The sequence below is a fragment of the Suillus subaureus genome (genome assembly GCF_016647635.1).
Source record: "Suillus subaureus strain MN1 chromosome Unknown BJ212scaffold_56, whole genome shotgun sequence".
NCBI classification, from domain to species: Eukaryota; Fungi; Basidiomycota; class Agaricomycetes; order Boletales; family Suillaceae; genus Suillus; species Suillus subaureus.
In genome coordinates, this window is record NW_024538612.1 from 144,182 (window position 1) to 161,622 (window position 17,441).

Here is a 17,441-nt window from a genome sequence, read left to right on the forward strand (position 1 = left end):
TGTGCAAGGGAAGTAAGTGAGCAAAGGAGTTATAATCTATATTGGCCTAAGAAACTTGAATGCTGGCTGTAGGTATACCTCTGAATTCTTATACCAAGGAATCGACCAGGAGCACAGGCAAAAATCAACCGCGCTCTATGGAGTGGCTGGTTGCAAGGGATATAGCATGAGTGAAGAACAGCGCTAAACTACCGGTTGTGGGTCGAGTATTCTTGCAGAGCTTTTAAGGGTAAGATCCTAGTGGTACGGACTTCAGAACAGTCAAATTGCACAAGATTGTCAGGAAGGAACAAAATAGATGGATAGCGCAAAGTCTACAAAAATAATGCAAGAACAACTCTCCTATAGAGCTGATTCTGGGGGAAAAAAAACTACTCCATTGTATGTACTGCGGTCATTTATATTGTAGCACATGAATGTCTGGAATGCATAGGCAAGAATTGTAGTGTAGTTAGCGAGCGTGCAATGAGTCTATAGGTAATAAAACTTCATGCACTGTGGAATGTGAGTAGTCATGTAATAAGACCTGCAACTCATTTAGCAATGACATTTGGGAAAAATAACACACCAGCGGAGATAGGTGGACATGGGTAGGACATGGGAGGGCAGATTCCTAGGACTGGACTGGACCAGAGTAAGAGCGGATGGGTCAATATATATGGATTTAATGATCCATGCTTTATCTCCTTTTTCTGAAGGTGAGAAAAACTGTGCTATTGATCATATGCGCCTAGCGCTGGTATGATCGTCACATCAGACTACCACATGTCTCCAACTCTGCAGACCTCATTGCTGAACAGCACAGGCAGCTCAAAGAAAAAGGCCAAGTCTGACATCATGCAGCAGGTAGAGCTGGTCCACAATGGGATTGAGAGCCTGCAGTCCAGTGCCATGTTGCACCATGAGAGCAAGCATGAACACTTTCTTGCAAAACTTGATGTGAAGAGCAAGCACCAGTGGGACACAAAGAAATATGACTGGCTTCATGCCACCTGTGAACACAAGGTCAATCAAGTGGCTCTCATCCATCAGTGCCAACAGGAGGAAAGAGACACCAAGATTCGCCTTCATGAGGTGGATATACAGGTGCATGAAGTGCATTCCCTTGTGCTTGACAAGGAGGCTGAAACCCTCTGGCTCAAAATTTAATCCCAGCAAATGATGCAGACCAAGAAGGACTTGGGGTCAGATGTGTGAGCTTGTTCATCATTGTTGTGTTTCATTAATTGCCATCTTGTTTCATTTGTCATCATCACATCTCATTTGCTGTCACTGCTTCTTGTTTGCCATCACTGCATCTCATGTGTCATCATTGCATCTCATTTGTTGTCATCATGTTTTTTTGTCATTGCCATTATATTTACTTTATATGTTACATAGCTACATACACATAGCTATATACATATACATATGTTGTACAGATTCATTTGTGGTAGTCCATGTCAAATTAGATCTGAGAGGAATCATTCTGCCCTATGTTGGGCATTTGAGTGAAGACTATCAAAGAGCATATCCATCAGCTTTGCACAAGCACCCTGACCTGGAGTGCCTTCATATGTCCTGTCACCAACTACTTCATCACCATCTGGACCCTCAGGCTCCTGAACAAAAAAGTCTTCCCCCTCATCATGAGCCCACTTGAGAGAGCTCTGGTATGTTCCATCTTGCTTGCAGTGATGAATTTCAAAGTGAATGATCATGTTGTGCAGGATGATACAACACTTAATCCACTGCACCGCAAAATTGAGGTCTTTCTCAGCCTGAATACAGAAGTGGAGTTCTCAAAGGGACTGGAACTGCCCCTTCAAGACAGCAAATGTGTGTTCAACACAAACACAAACCTAAATAAATTTAAATTTAAATTCATTGAAAAACCACAAAAAAAAACCTTAGAGAGGTGATAATTAAATGTCTTCTGGTCCTTTGTTAATTGTCCATTGCAAGGCTTCTTGAACAGGACAATACAGCATGACTCCAATGGATATCTGCCCAAACCCAATGATCATCAGGCAGAAGGTCAGCATGCTCTTCATATAGGTGGGTAGATTGAAATGCAAATGCATCATGGACACTCCCAGGATGACCAAGGGAATAGTCAACAATTAGGAGGTTATGGGGCAAAATTACAGCCTGAAATTAAATTGATATTGAGCACATAAAAATAAAATAAGATAAAATAAAATATACTTGACAGCCCAGGGAATACTTGGATTTCCTATCAAAAAATGTCTCCCTGTAATAGCCAGGTTTAGCAAAAGATCCATGGTTGAGCCACCAATAGCCAGAAAGCCACCCTTACACTCTGGACAAGTACATGACTCAGCAAATTTACAAGCCAGGTCAATGTCCTCAGAGTCAGCTGTGGGGAAGCAGATAAACTGATCATGGGCATCAAGTATTGTGACCATCACATGATTAGTGCAATTAACCACAGACCTGTCATATCCACATATCCAGATCTCAGATCCAACCCTTATCTCATCTCAGATCCACATCTTATCTCCAATGCTATCCACATCTTATTCCCCTCCAACATCTCACCATTCAATCTGTCCACTTGTCCAGTCCGGTCCACAACTCATCCAAATCCACAACCAGTACTCATCTCTTTTCAGTAACCCCCTAACTCCGGTATTTCGGTTATCTGTATATCCGTCCTGCTCTCTTATCCACTACCTATGTTTCATTTCCATTTCATGATTTGTGATCCATTTCTACTTACCAATAGACTATCCACATGCTTCATACATAGCCTCGGACTCTGCTGATTGATCATTCCGTTAGATACCTATAGTATATAACCTCCTGTAACTTTCTGTAGTACCTCAGTTTGAATATCATCTTAGTTCTACTCATTCCTGTCCTCCGGACTTGAGTACCTCTACTCTTGTCACCCTCTGAGACTTAGGATTGATTCCTATAAGTCTATCCATATCCGCCTCTGTCTCTGACAGTCCATTACCATTAGTTTCTAGTCTGGACTTGTCCGGATTAGCCCTACAATACTTATCCCTCATCTGAAAGTCATCTGGATCTGTTACACTACTCGTCTGACCTTCCGGACATGCTAGTCTTGCCTTCCTGAAATAAGGGGCAATACTCAGGTAAGGGGCACAGCACATGAGCTGAGGCCGAAGCCCTTTGGATCCAGTTATCCTTTGAGTACTGTTAAGAACCATGTTGCTCAAGGGGGAGAGAGACTGACTCAGAGGGGCTTGGCCTCAGCTTGTATGCTGTGCCCCTTACCCGAGTATGTGCCCTTCATTTCAGATGAGGTCCGATGATGGTCTGACAAAGTCTGGAGGACTTCCGGAGGCTGGCTACTCTGCTGGAGAGCACTAGAGGACTTCCAGAGGAGCGCGGGAAATGTCCGGAGGAGCGCAGGAGAGTTCCGGAGGAATGCAGGAAGTGCTCAGGAGAGTTCCCACTGCAAGGTAATACTTCTACAGGAAACAGGATGGAGGGATAGGAGGTCCAAAGGTCCAGAGGACAGGAGGACAGGAGGGCAGGATAACGGAGGACAGAGGGACAGGATGTCCAGAGGTACAAAGGACAGGAGGATAGGATGTCTGAGGGTTAGGAGGACAGAATGTCCAAAGGTACGGAGGGTGTAATGTCTGAAGGACAGGATGCCTGGAGGTACAAGGGACAGGAGGTCCGGAGGTCCAGAAGGAATAGGGGCTACATCGGACAAAGTCTGATGTAGAAACAAATGGAGGTAGACTACCCTAAGGTAGAGTTGGAGAGACAAGGGTTGGACCTAAGTCTGGAAGGAGGGTAAGTGCCAGAAAGGTGGAGCTCTGGCCTAGGGAGTCAATCCCTAGGCCTGATGGGTAGGACAGACTTAGGAGGACCAAAATCTGAGAGAGGATTGGGCAAGTCTAAGTTGATATTCAAACTGAGGAACTACAGGAGTATCTACAGGGGTTATATACTGAACAATATCTGAGGGGATCAGTAAGCAAAGGAACAAGGCTATGTATGAGCATGTGGAAACACATTAGTAAGTAAGTTGGAACATAAGTAAATGAACTCGGAGATGAGGACTTGTACAAGGATCAATAAGCAAGACAGAAGAAGAGGTAACCGAAAGCCAGAAAGGTAGAGATGCCTAAATGGAGATAGGCACAGGATCTCGGACAGAGGGTGGGAATAGGTCCAGCATTAATATCCGGAGGTCCGGAGATCTGAGGATCCGGAAGACAAGGTGGATACAGGACCGGAATACAAGAAGGTGGATATAGTCCAGAATCTGAGACGAGGTGAAGTTCAGATGTCTTGCTGGATGGAGTGTGCATAGGGTGGATGGGACAGGGGGGTATGGATCAGGCTAGCAGTTAATATCTGATGGTCTGGAGCTCAGGGGTAAATCCAGAGCGTAATTGATCCTGCTGAGGTGTGGAGCACAGCGGAAGGGGATCTGGGAATGAGCTGGATATGAAGTGGGGTCCAGATGTAGGCTCAGAAGGCGTGGGAATATGATGGAACGTGGGTCTGGATTGTGGGATATGACAAGTACGACCTTAACAAGACCTGACACTCACACCTTGTTACAACCATGTATGCCTCTATTCATTTTCCCTCCCTTACTGTGTATTACGTCATGAGCCACATGATGCCACTGCTAGACTTATCTTTGACTCATACCTTGTATTACATCACGACTGCTGTTGCTATTGTTAGATGACCTATTCTTGCTATCACTTATGCGTCCTTCATCTCTGACTCATATCTGTTCCCATGTCTGCCCTAAAGCACTTGTAGTTCACTATAAATATGTCATATCCCATATGCCAGACATAGATCCCATCATATTCCCACGCTTTCCGGACCTGTTTCCGGACCCCATATCCAACTCATTCCTGGATCCCCTATCCTGTCCACCCTACGCACATTCTGTCCAGCAAGACATCCGGACTTTACCTCCTCTCGGATTCCGGACTACATCCACCACCTCACATATCTCAGTCCTGTTTCCACCCTGCCTTCTGGATCCCCAGATCTCCAGACCTCCAGATATTAACTGTACTATCTCCGGACCTATTCCCACCCTCTGTCCGAGATCCTGTGCCTATCCCCATTTAGGCATCTCCACTTTTCCGGTTCTCGGTTATCTCTGTTTCCGTCTTGCTGATTGATCCTTGTACTAGTTTCATCTCCAAGTTCATTTACTTATGTTCTGTCTTACTTACCAATGTGTTTCCGCATGCTCGTACATAACCTTACTCCTTTGCTTACTGATCCTCTCAGATAGCCTCTAGTATATAACCCCTGTACAACTACAGTAGAGTCCTCAGTCTGAATATCACCTTAGACTTGCCCAATCTTCTTCTGGACTTCAGTCCATCTGAGTTTGTCCTTTTCCATAAGGCCTAGGGATGGATTCCCTAGGCTGGAATTCCAGACCTTCGGATTTGTCCTCTATGTCTCTGTCCCAAGTCTAGGGATTGCTTCCCTAGGCTGGAGTCTTGCCTTTCTGGCACTTACCCTTTTTCTGGACTTACAGTGGCTCAAAAAACTGTCCACATGTTTTGACATTTTTCACTATCTATGATATTGTGTGAGAACAAACAAATGCCTCAGGAACATGCTTATACCACATTGTAGTATGGCTTCAGGGCTTTCATTTGAGCGCTACACCGTGGGAATCGGTGGAGATATGGTGGAGATACAAGGCTCACAAAAGCATGACTCATGTGGACAGTTTTTTGAGCACATATTAAAACTATATAAATCATCATTTATGACACCATAACAATCATGCCACCATTAAATAAATTATAAAGTGGTGTCATTATGTCATTTTAAAACCATATCTAACTATACAAACCAAAAATTTCCATATGTCATGGTTATATTCACCATGAAAGCCACCCCCCCTGCTCAAAGGGATAATATCCTCTCTCTTTCCTATTCTGGCCTCTCTGCTTGTCAAATTTCCTCTAGAACTGGAGTATCCAAGTCCACTGTGGCCAAGTTCATCAAAGAAAGTGACACAGACAAGGAAAACTTCTGTGAAGGGTGTCCATCCAAGCTCACCTCTACTGATAGGAGGGCTATTATTCAACATATCACTACAGGAAAGGCTGATAATGCTGTCCAGGTCACCTATTACATCAATTCCACCATCACATTCCCTGTCTCTTCACACACTGTGAGAAACATTCTCAAGATAGCTCATCTCAGGTCAGTAACAAGGAAGAAAAGGCTCTCCTCTCTATCACACATATGCAGAGAGGACTAGCACCCTTCTTTTTTCACATATATACCTTGCCATCTGACCCAATCCTATTTATTGTGGTCTTATATGATCATATAACATGCTTCCAGTCCATGTAATCCAATTCTGATGGGCTAAGGCAAAGGTTAGTCATCTCTGTTTATGTGTGATAGAGAGGAGAGCCTTTTCTTCCTTGTTACTGACCTGAGATGAGCTGTCTTGAGAATGTTTCTCACAGTGTGTGAAGAGACAGGGAATGTGATGGTGGAATTGATGTAATAGGTGACCTGGACAGCATTATCAGCCTTTCCTGTAGTGATATGTTGAATAATAGCCCTCCTATCAGTAGAGGTGAGCTTGGATGGACACCCTTCACAGAAGTTTTCCTTGTCTGTGTCACTTTCTTTGATGAACTTGGCCACAGTGGACTTGGATACTCCAGTTCTAGAGGAAATTTGACAAGCAGAGAGGCCAGAATAGGAAAGAGAGAGGATATTATCCCTTTGAGCAGGGGGGGTGGCTTTCATGGTGAATATAACCATGACATATGGAAATTTTTGGTTTGTATAGTTAGATATGGTTTTAAAATGACATAATGACACCACTTTATAATTTATTTAATGGTGGCATGATTGTTATGGTGTCATAAATGATGATTTATATAGTTTTAATATGTGCTCAAAAAACTGTCCACATGAGTCATGCTTTTGTGAGCCTTGTATCTCCACCATATCTCCACCGATTCCCACGGTGTAGCGCTCAAATGAAAGCCCTGAAGCCATACTACAATGTGGTATAAGCATGTTCCTGAGGCATTTGTTTGTTCTCACACAATATCATAGATAGTGAAAAATGTCAAAACATGTGGACAGTTTTTTGAGCCACTGTATCTTCTGGACTTCAGTCCATCTGAGTCTTGTCCTTTTCCATAAGGCCTAGGGAAGGATTCCCTAGGCTGGAATTCCAGACCTTTGGATTTGTCCCCTATGTCTCTGTCCCAAGTCCAGGGATTGCTTCCCTAGGCTAGAGTCTTGCCTTTCCAGCACTTACCCTCTTTCTGGACTTAGGTCCACTTCCTGTCCCTCTGACTCTACCTTAGGGTAGTCTACCTCTGTTTGCTTCTACATTGGACAAAGTCCAATGTAGCCCCTATTCCTTCTGGACCTCCGGACCTCCTGTCTTCTGTACCTCCAGACCTCCTGTCTTCTGTACCTCCGGACATCCTGTCCTGTGCACCTCCAGGCGTCCTGTCCTTCAGACGTTCTGCCCTCCTAACCCTCAGACATCCTGTCCTCTGGGCCTTCAGTCCCCCTGTCCTCTGGTCCTCCATACTTCCAGACCTCCAGACATCCTATCCTTCCATCCTGTTTCTGGTAAAAGTATTACCTTGCAGTGGGAACTCTCCTGAGCACTTCCTGCATTCCTCTGGAACTCTCCCACGCTCCTCCAGAAGTCCTCTAGCACTCTCCACCAGAGTAGCCAGCCTCTGGAAGTCCTCTGGACTTCATCAGACCATCATTGGACTTCCTCTGAAATGAAGGGCACATACTTGGGTAAGGGGCACAGCGTACAAGCTGAGGCCAAGCCCCTCTGAGTCAGTCTCTCTCTTCTTTGAGCATGGTTCTTAACAGATGGGTGGATTAGCTCCTTCCTCCAAATCAATCTTTAGATCATATGGACAATGAGGAGGAAGTTGACTAGCTGTGCCCTTATCAAAGACATCCGCAAACTCCTGATATTCCAGAGGTATTCTGGAAAGGTTAGGGGCTTCAGATGAGAGTGAAGTGGACCAGAGATCCAGTCTGGAGGGGCAGAGATAGATGCTGAACTGCTTGGATCCTTCCATCTTGCAGGCCCAGCAAAAGGCAACTGCATTAATGAGGGAAATATGCAGACCAGATTTATCAGCAGAAGGTTCTGGTATAGTTGGAGGAGGGATTTCTGCCGGAGGAAGGGGTTCCAGAGGCAGAAGTGACATCGGAGGGGTCTATGGCATTCCATGAGGAGTCATCCAGAATTCAATGCTGCCCAAAGCCCAGTCAATCAACAGATTGTGTCAGGTGAGCCAGCTATATCCAAGAATGATAAAACAAGACGAATCCAAAGGGGTAACATAAACGTATCAGAGGTAACTACATTGGACGGAAATCAGACAGGGAGGTCTATGGCTTTGGAAATATTGTTATTACAAGTACCATCAAATAAATGAAGCAGAAGTGGAGGGATTCTGTTAAGGTTACATGCTCAAGGGGGTTGGATCACAAGGGCTTGGCCTCAGCTCATACACTGTGCCCCTTTCCCGAGTATGTGCCCTTAATTTCCGGGGGCTAGAACAGTCGTCTGGAGTTTCCAGGATTTGACTAGGGCGGATAACGGACATCCAGATCTGAAACGTGAGATAAATCCGACAGACGTCTGGATATTACCTAGGCAAGCAGATAAGACTAATCTGGATGAAGTCCAGACTAGAAACTAACAGAGGATGGACTACCCTTAAGGTAGAGTCAGAAATATAGTCTAGGATGCAATCCTAAGACTCGGAATATGACAAGAGACTTATCTTGAGTCCGGAGGACACAGGAATGAGCAGGAACTAAGATGATATTCAAACTGGAGTATTTCTGAGAGTTACAGGAGGTTTATATACTGTAGGTATCATATAGGAATCAGTCAGCAAACATAAAGGCTATGTATGAAGCATATGCAAAGTCTATTAGTAAGTAGGACAGATCACAAATAATGAACACTGGAAATGAAATGTATGTAATGGATCAATAATCAGAAGGAAAACATGGTTAACTGGAGTCCAGAGACAGGGGAAGTCTAAATGGGGTTGGGTGCTGATATAGGGTTTGGATTCCAGAAGGAAGATAAAGATAGATCAGATCATTTGAGATCCAGATCTCGGATCCGGATATCCAGAGAAGCAGATTTAGAGTTGAGAGTCCGGAATGGCATATGACAAGAATGCTGTTTCTTCCACAGGTGTTTGTGACAGTACCTCAGCATCCATCCTCAAGTCTCTCATAGAACTTGGAAAGAAACATTGTAAACAAGGGTTGGGCTTACTAGCAACAGCCAAAAGCAAAATCACAGCAGTGCTTGAAAAGGAGTTTGAGGAATTATTGTGAGGTGCCACACTCAATGATGCAATGAATCCACTGCTTGGGATGAATGGTAAGCTTGATTGATGTCATTTGTGTCACACTCACAATGTTGTCCCACAGGGATCAACATGCACTTGGATATGCCAACCAATGAAGGCGAGGAATTTGGATGGGGGGGGGAAACTAAAGATAAGGACTCTTCAGAGCTCCTCTGGATGTGAGTCAAACTTGACCCAAGGGGATTGCCACTGAGAAAGGATTCCTCTAAAGAATTGAGGGGAAATGCCAAGAACTAGCTCTCAACAGAGGGCCTGGTGGAGTGCAAGAGTATGGAATGTGACAATAGATGCCAAAGCGTGCTGGATGTGATAGGTACGTGAAAATGTGCACTCAACATGTGAAATGTGTGCTTCATGGCTAGGCTCTAGACCTCAAGGCGAGTAATACTGATCTTTTTCTTGGATTGGTGGGAGATGATGGGGATGAGATGATCCCTTTCTGAACTCAAGTGCGAAAATTGACAAAGATGGTAGTCAATTCAACTATCTGCTGCTGCTCTCAGGATACCAGTGGAAGGGAAGTAAGTAACTAAAATTTACCCAGAGGCATGTAATGCCTCATAAGCACATTCCCAGGCTTCAGAAGTGAATAGGTAGTGGTAAATATCATAAGTGATGTAACTTAAGTAAAAATAGTGAGGCAAAGAGTAATTGCATACCATATGTAACTCTGTGATATGTGTTTGAAGTAAAAATTAGTAAAAATAGATAGAACATGCACCAATGGACCTTGGAGGACAAGGACAGGACATGCAGACAGTTGGCAATGAGGATGCAAAAGTGCACGAAAGTGCATTCATAGTGCGTCCAAAGCATGCATTGTTGCAAATACTGCGCATGTATCACACTTATTGGGGGCATCAGCGCAGAGGCCAAAATGCGAAAATATGCCTATTATATGGCTGTAGAGGACATGGTCTCTACACCAAATCCCTCCATACAATATTGTTGGGTGTGGTGAAGTACTTTTGGGGTCAGAGCATATTTCTCCTGAAGAAATCAAAGCTCCTGCACATCTTTCAGAGCTGCCTCGAGTCTGTCAACAAAAATGGACTGAATGTACCCTCTCTGAATGCTGACTATATATGTCACTATAAAGGCAGTTTAATAAGCAAATATTTCAAGAGCCTGGCCCAAGTTATGCCCTTCCTGGTGTATGACCTCATCCCTCAGACAGTTGTCAATGGATGGTCCATTATCAGAGAACTTGTCACACTTGTTTGGCACACGACAATACCAGATACTGAAGAATACCTTGTTAGTTCACACTACTGAAGTGTTGAAAGGTGTTATGGACTGATTGATCTTCTTTAAATAGGCAAAGTTATCCCAAATGATCAAGGACTTTCTTAATATCACAGCACAATGTGCTCTGAGCATTCTCATCAGCAAGCCCAAGTTTCACTTAATTCATCTTCCAGTATTCATATATCATTTCAGACCTGCAATCATATTCTCCACCAAGAGATATGAATCATTTAATCACATTTTCTGATTGCCATGAATCTACAGTAATCAACATGCACCCAGCAGGGATACTTGTTAACTTTTTGCATACCAAGACATTGTGAAACACATCACTGCTGGTGAATATTGGTTTGATCACAATGTCAAGAAATGGGTTCACAGAGGAGAGCAGGTGCTATATTATCTCAATGAACACCCAGAACAGGCCCACCTTCTTGGTATATCAAGTATCTTGTGTGAGCCTCCACTACATGGCGAGTTAGGCAGCATATTGTTGTGCTTTTACTCAAGTATACAGAGGCACCAGAAGTCCTGATACTGTCATTGGCACAAGTGGAAAAGTGCAACTAATAGATGGAGTACAATGGAAGGATACTCATTGTGCAAAAATCCTCAAGACCCCTCAATCTGGTATTTCCTACTACCATGGCAAATCACTTGTGATGAGCAAGGGAGAACAAGTGGACTTGAATGGTCATGTCATTTTCTGACAACCTGCAGATGGACAGGTAAATGATTTTGAGCCTCTCCATAATCAATTATTGATGTGTGTGCAGATGTCTATTGGACGTATCTGTGAGATCCTCATATCACATGACATCCATAAAACTATGGATCATGTCATACTGCAAGTCTTTTTATTCAGACCTACATTACATCCTTCAATCTTTCTACCATGTCTCAACCTTATGAAAGATGAAATAGTTTCAATGGTGGCAGTAAGTGATATGTCCTGAAACTCAGAGTTGTCTGTTGAAGATCACTGCATTACAGAATATCATTTGTACCATCAATCTTCAACACAACTACATCAATTCCAAGTGCATAGACATGTGCCAGCAACATGTACATCAAGAACAGATCCAAACCACTCAAACAAAGCCTGTTGTTGGCCATCAGCCCACTCTGCACTTTTTCCTCAATACCTACTTGATTCACAACTGTGATCATATCTGACTGATCATACCTGAGGCACTTCATGAGTTACCATTGAGGGTCACCAATCTGGCTGAGGTTTGGACTTTAGTTATACAGCAGATAGAAGACAAGAAAGCAGTGAAGACATTAGGTAATACCCCAGGCCTCAAGAAGGTGTAACTGCTGTGGAGGAAGGTGTCCACAATACAACTGCACCACTTCCTGCCTTTAATTGTACTCCCACAAAAAAGGCAGCTGCCAAGCCAAGAAAGAATGCAAGCAGTGCCAGTACACGAGGCAGAAGGAAGATGACATCATCAGATGTTAGGCAGCCTATTGCTTGGACCTCAAGACACATGTCTTCACCCACTCAGCAGGGTCCAATGGTCTCATCCCACTAATTCATGCTGTCCCCACTGCAAGCCTTGTATTACCCTCTGCCACTGCCAATGGGACCTTCACTGCAAGCCCCACATTATCATCAGGCTCCTTTTCTGCTGTTAATATCATATCCCAACACAGGTCCTCAAGAAGCACATGTGGCATCCCTTATGCGCCCTACTCACACAGTCGCATTCCTCAGCTCACAACCTCCTTGGCAACACACCAACCTCACACCTCTCTACCAGGTTTGCAGTCTTGCACTGCACATGCACAGATATACCTGAACCACCAACAGCAAGCTTGAATGGCTCAGGCTCATGTGTAGGCCATCTATGCTCACATGCAGTCACAGGCACAGCACCTGCAGTATTTCTCAGACTATTTTATGCATCCTCAGGAAACATGAACATGAACATGCAGATGGTAACAGGAGAGATATCAAGAACCTCCCATGATAGGAGAGATGTCAAGAATCCCCAGTGATGACAGAGATGTCAAGAACTTAATCCTCACAGGAGGATCAATATCTGGGAGGATGCTCTTCACCCTCTCCCAGAGTCCTGTATCCCCCCAGTGCCAAGTAATGTCATATTATCTACTTCCCCCTCATGTTGTACTGCACTATTATGCCACATATGCATATTTTGTATTGTTTAAGTTATTTTCTCCCTGGTTTGAGTGTTCAACCATAACTCAGATATTTGTATGCAACCTAACAAAACTTATGACACACTTGGAATGGAAAATCTCAGTGACACATGCTAAGTGACTGCTCAAATTCCTTCAGTCACCCTCACTCAACCAATTTCCTGCTTGACAATGTTGCTCCAATGGTTTCCTATGAGGTCTGGAAATTCTAATAACGAGACAGGCAGTTCACAGCCCAGAGGGCCTGGATTAATGAGTGGGCTGTTGACACCAGCTACTGCTGGGGGGCTTTGAGGGAGAAATCTTTCTGCATCTTTTCAATGGCCTTCTGGTTCTGATGCACCTAGGCTGCCTGGAAGCAGGACCTCAAGCTGTATCCAGCAAGAGCATTCACCTCTGGGAATGATCCCATCAGTTCAACCAGGGAGCAGCCACTCAGCCTCTCACACTGTTGTTGATGGGCCCAGCAGTAGTGTCATTTTGCAAACTCTATCCGAAGTGTCTCTTGATGAGCTTATCATGGTTAGTGTGCACTGCCAGAGAACAGACTCTGATGATGGCTTTGACATGACTCAGTTGCTATCACCTTCACAGACAAAAAAACTCAAGGTGTATGTAAACCAAGTCACTGAGGAGACTGGTTGCCCACAGGAGGTTTTACACAAATTCATTGATGTTAGTATTTTGAGATCATGATTGTGCACTTTCATTGACACCCTTTAGGCCAGAAGCATCTTTCACATGCTCATTGACCTGAAAGCCACCTTATATAAGAGGAACAAAGATCAAGAAAAAACCACTCTCCTTGAGTTGAAAGAACTAATTGATTCCAAGGATTTCAAGGTCATTATTTGCCTTCTCAGAGGGCACCATGCTGACCAGATAAAATGCAGTCTGTGCTTCAGAGCTGCTTGACAGCATGTCTCCTGTCACCAAACATTACCACTTATGTCACTGACATGCACACAAACATCATGGTACCTTTTACACTGCCTCTTGCATGTACAGGAATTGACTTTGCAACAGAATTTTACCAAGAATCATCATGAGGTATTCAAATTACCAACTGCACTAATTCAAGATGTCGAGCTTTTGGCACAGCTCTTGAAGATGGTCAGTGAATTGCTCTCTTCTATCTGTGGCAATCTCAAGCCAAGGTTTTTATTTCATTGGTCCATGTGGGCCATCATGACATTGACCATCTTTAAGTTGGTCACATCGATCATCAAGCACATGAGCATCATGGACCTAGCTAAATCACTTGCTCACAGTATAATTGAGGTGGAAGCTTGTCATTGGAACAGATACACATTTTTAGTATGTTTTAATTCTAACACAAGTTATCAAGTATATAACACAAGTCTAGCAGTGCTGCTTGCAAATCTTCCTTATTGGAGTCAGTGACTACAAAGCTATCTCACTCAAGGACCTTTACTCAAACTCACTCATTCCTTCTCTTCATGGAGACCTCCACACTAAAATTGCAATGGCACTCAATTGTGAAGCAGGCATGGAAGCAGACAAGAATGACAAGCAGCACACAAATCATGCCAAAGATGACATGGACTATACAAATGACCAATGTCCCAAAGGAGAACCTGGAGTGAGAAATGATGCTAGTGATGATGGTGACCTTGGAGGGGGAGAGCACATGATGGACAATGGAGAGGAAGATCAATTTCACAAGAATCAGGATGAAGAAACCACCTGTTAAGGTCATACTCAAGGGCTAACAGATCCTAAGGGCTTTGGCCTCAGCTTGTGCACTGTGCCCCTTACCTGAGTATTGCCCCTTATTTCAGAAGGGCAAGACTAACGTGTCCAGAAGGTCAGACAAGTAGCATAGCAGATCCAGATGACTTCCAGATGCAGGATAAGTATCATAGGGCTAATATGGATGAGTCCAGACTAGAAGCTAATGGTAATGGACTGTCAAAGACAGAGGTGGATACAGATAGACTATAGGAATCAATCCTAAGTCTTGGAGGGTAATGAGAGTAGAGATACTCAAGTCCAGAGGACAGAAATGAGTAGAACTAAGATGATATTCAAACTGAGGTGTTACAGAGATTTACAGGAGGTTTATCATATCCGCATATCTGGATCTCAGATCTGACCCTTATCTCATCTCAGATCCACATCTTATCTTTGATCCTATCCACATCTTATCTCCCTCCAACATCTCATCATTCAACCTGTCCACTTGTCCGGTCCAGTCCACAACTCATCCGAATCCACAACCAGCGCTCATCTCCTTTTGGTAACCCCCTAACTCCGGTATTTTGGTTATCTGTATATCTGTCCTGCTCCCTTATCCGCTACCTATGTTTCATTTCCATTTCATGATTTGTGATCCGTTTCTACTTACCAATAGACTATCCACATGCTTCATACATAGCCTTGGACTCTGCTGATTGATCATTCCATGAGATACCTATAGTATATAACCTCCTGTAACTTTCTGTAGTACCTCAGTTTGAATATCATCTTAGTTCTACTCATTCCTGTCCTCTGGACTTGAGTACCTCTACTCTCATCACCCTCTGAGACTTAGGATTGATTCCTATAGACTATCCATATCCGCCTCTGTCTCCGACAGTCCATTACCATTAGTTTCTAGTCTGGACTCATCCAGATTAGCCCTACGATACTTATCCCTCATCTGGAAGTCATCCGGATCCATTATGCTACTCGTCCGACCTTCTGGATGTATTAGTCTTGCCTTCCTGAAATAAGGGGCAATACTCAGGTAAGGGGCACAGCACATGAGCTGAGGCCGAAGCCCTTCGGATCCAGTTATCCTTTGAGTATGACCTTAACACACCATTGGTGTTCTCCTAACTCTGCATTCCACACTGAATCTCACAGATCCACTGGAAGCAGCAGTGTATGCTTGTCTAGTAACATCATTCTTCACCCTCACTTGCTTAGGCAAGACAACAGTCCATTCCTTGAATGCCTTTGATCCCTTGCTTCATCTGAAAGTCTCGGATGTTAGATACACCGAGGATCAATGTCATATCCCACAATCCAGACCCACGTTCCATCATATTCCCATGCCTTCTGAGCCTACGTCCAGACCCCATATCCGACTCATTCCCAGATCCCCTTCCGCTGTGTACTCCACACCTCAGCAGGATCGACTACACTCTGGATTTACCCCTGAGCTCTGGATCTCCGGATCCTCACTACTAGCCTGATCCATACAACCCTATCCTGTCCACCCTGTTTCCTGTAGAAGTATTACCTTGCAGTGGGAACTCTCCTGCACTCCTCCGGACATTTCCCGCTGAAGGTTCAACAACTCTGCTAGGCTGCAGAGCTAAAGAAAGAAAGAGGGACTCTCACTCTGGTGGTGAGAGGAAGGCTACTGACTCTCTAGATGTTGGTCGAAGTGTGCCAGGCAATATGTTCGACCCTTAAGGGAAGCAAAGAAAGCAAGATCCACTGGGTGATGCTAGGTTAACTCTGGTGAAGTGCGTGGGAATGTCGAGCGCGTAGGTGCGTGAAGCATGGGAATAGAGCGCATGTGGTGTGCAAACATGTAAAGACTGGTGAATGATGACTGGTGATAATGGACTGTTGCTGAGACTGCTGAATAGTGACTGATGGTGATAATGGACTTGGACTGAGGACTAGGGCGATGACTGATGCATACTGGCTGAAGATGATCGATTCTGACTGCTAGACACTACTAGACATGATGGTGGTTGTTGTATTCTGTGGTGGTAGGTTTTATGAAAACTTCCTAGGCAACCAGTAAGCTGTGCCTAGGCGTGCTCCCAGGGCTCAGAAGCGAACAGGGAGCGCTCTAAGTATGTAAATGATGTAAATAAAGGGTCCATGATGAAATAATGCCATACAAGTACTGAATATGGTCTGATAATGAGAATAAACAAGGAAGGACTCACTAGGGAACTGGTTGGACAATGGATGGACGCTCTGGGATGCTGCGCGACAAAGTGCGGGAAGAGTGTGCTAAGCGTGTGCGCAGGAATGTGTCGCATAATGCAGGAAAGTGTCGTGCCTCTGGCATGTTTCACGGGAAAGTCATAGCTAGTGAGTCATGTGCTGTACCAATTGTCATGAGTCATAATATGGGCGATATATGCCTAGAGGAATCTCATTCCCTACACCGCGCTCCTCCGGAAGTCCTCCAGACTTCATCAGACCATCATCAGACCTCATATGAAATGAAGGGCACATACTTGGGTAAGGGGCACAGCGTACAAGCTGAGGCCAAGCCCCTCTGAATCAGTCTCTCCCCCTTGAGCAACATGGTTCTTAACAATCAACATGGATTAAAAGTTACTGTGTTTCACTTGCCACACTCCAAAATGTCCTCCTCTGGGGAGGATTTATATTTTTCACCACAAATGGGTGACGTGGACCCACAACATGTGCTTCAGAACCATCTGAACATCAATTATCCTCCCCCACAAGCAGCTCTCTTCAGTTGGCATCACAATACAGGCCTTCACCCTCTGACCCATTCAGAGTTCATGTGCTACATCAAATGAGCCTCAGCCAGGCTAGGAATCACACCACTGAAGGGTCATGGCATCCATATCAGGGGTACTTTAGAATACCTGTTACAAGGAGTCTCTTTTGAAACTGTGAAGTCCATGGGTCACTGGA

The 17,441-nt window shown here is 44.3% G+C and overlaps 4 protein-coding genes across 4 annotated transcripts; all 4 read left to right on the top strand.

The window, feature by feature from the left end:
• Positions 1 to 765: 765 nt before the first annotated feature.
• On the top strand, positions 766 to 1,149 carry BJ212DRAFT_1304214 (uncharacterized protein; the record flags this gene model as incomplete). Its single annotated transcript, XM_041333563.1, has 1 exon — positions 766 to 1,149. One exon carries the CDS (start codon positions 766 to 768, stop codon positions 1,147 to 1,149), a length of 384 nt encoding a protein of 127 aa, XP_041187072.1.
• Positions 1,150 to 10,109: 8,960 nt separating this feature from the next.
• On the top strand, positions 10,110 to 10,881 carry BJ212DRAFT_1449704 (uncharacterized protein; the record flags this gene model as incomplete). Its single annotated transcript, XM_041338738.1, has 3 exons — positions 10,110 to 10,176; positions 10,297 to 10,643; positions 10,705 to 10,881. 3 exons carry the CDS (start codon positions 10,110 to 10,112, stop codon positions 10,879 to 10,881), a joined length of 591 nt encoding a protein of 196 aa, XP_041187073.1.
• A 746-nt stretch (positions 10,882 to 11,627) lies between these two features.
• Positions 11,628 to 11,810, top strand: BJ212DRAFT_1284122 (uncharacterized protein; the record flags this gene model as incomplete). Its single annotated transcript, XM_041331796.1, has 1 exon — positions 11,628 to 11,810. A coding segment is annotated over one exon (183 nt), but the record flags the coding sequence as incomplete, so codon positions are not given.
• A 1,395-nt stretch (positions 11,811 to 13,205) lies between these two features.
• On the top strand, positions 13,206 to 14,517 carry BJ212DRAFT_1486592 (uncharacterized protein; the record flags this gene model as incomplete). The annotated part of the gene is made up of 6 exons (XM_041341136.1): positions 13,206 to 13,325; positions 13,380 to 13,478; positions 13,527 to 13,646; positions 13,697 to 13,780; positions 13,830 to 14,120; positions 14,170 to 14,517. 6 exons carry the CDS (start codon positions 13,206 to 13,208, stop codon positions 14,515 to 14,517), a joined length of 1,062 nt encoding a protein of 353 aa, XP_041187075.1.
• Between the last annotated feature and the right edge of the window lie 2,924 nt (positions 14,518 to 17,441).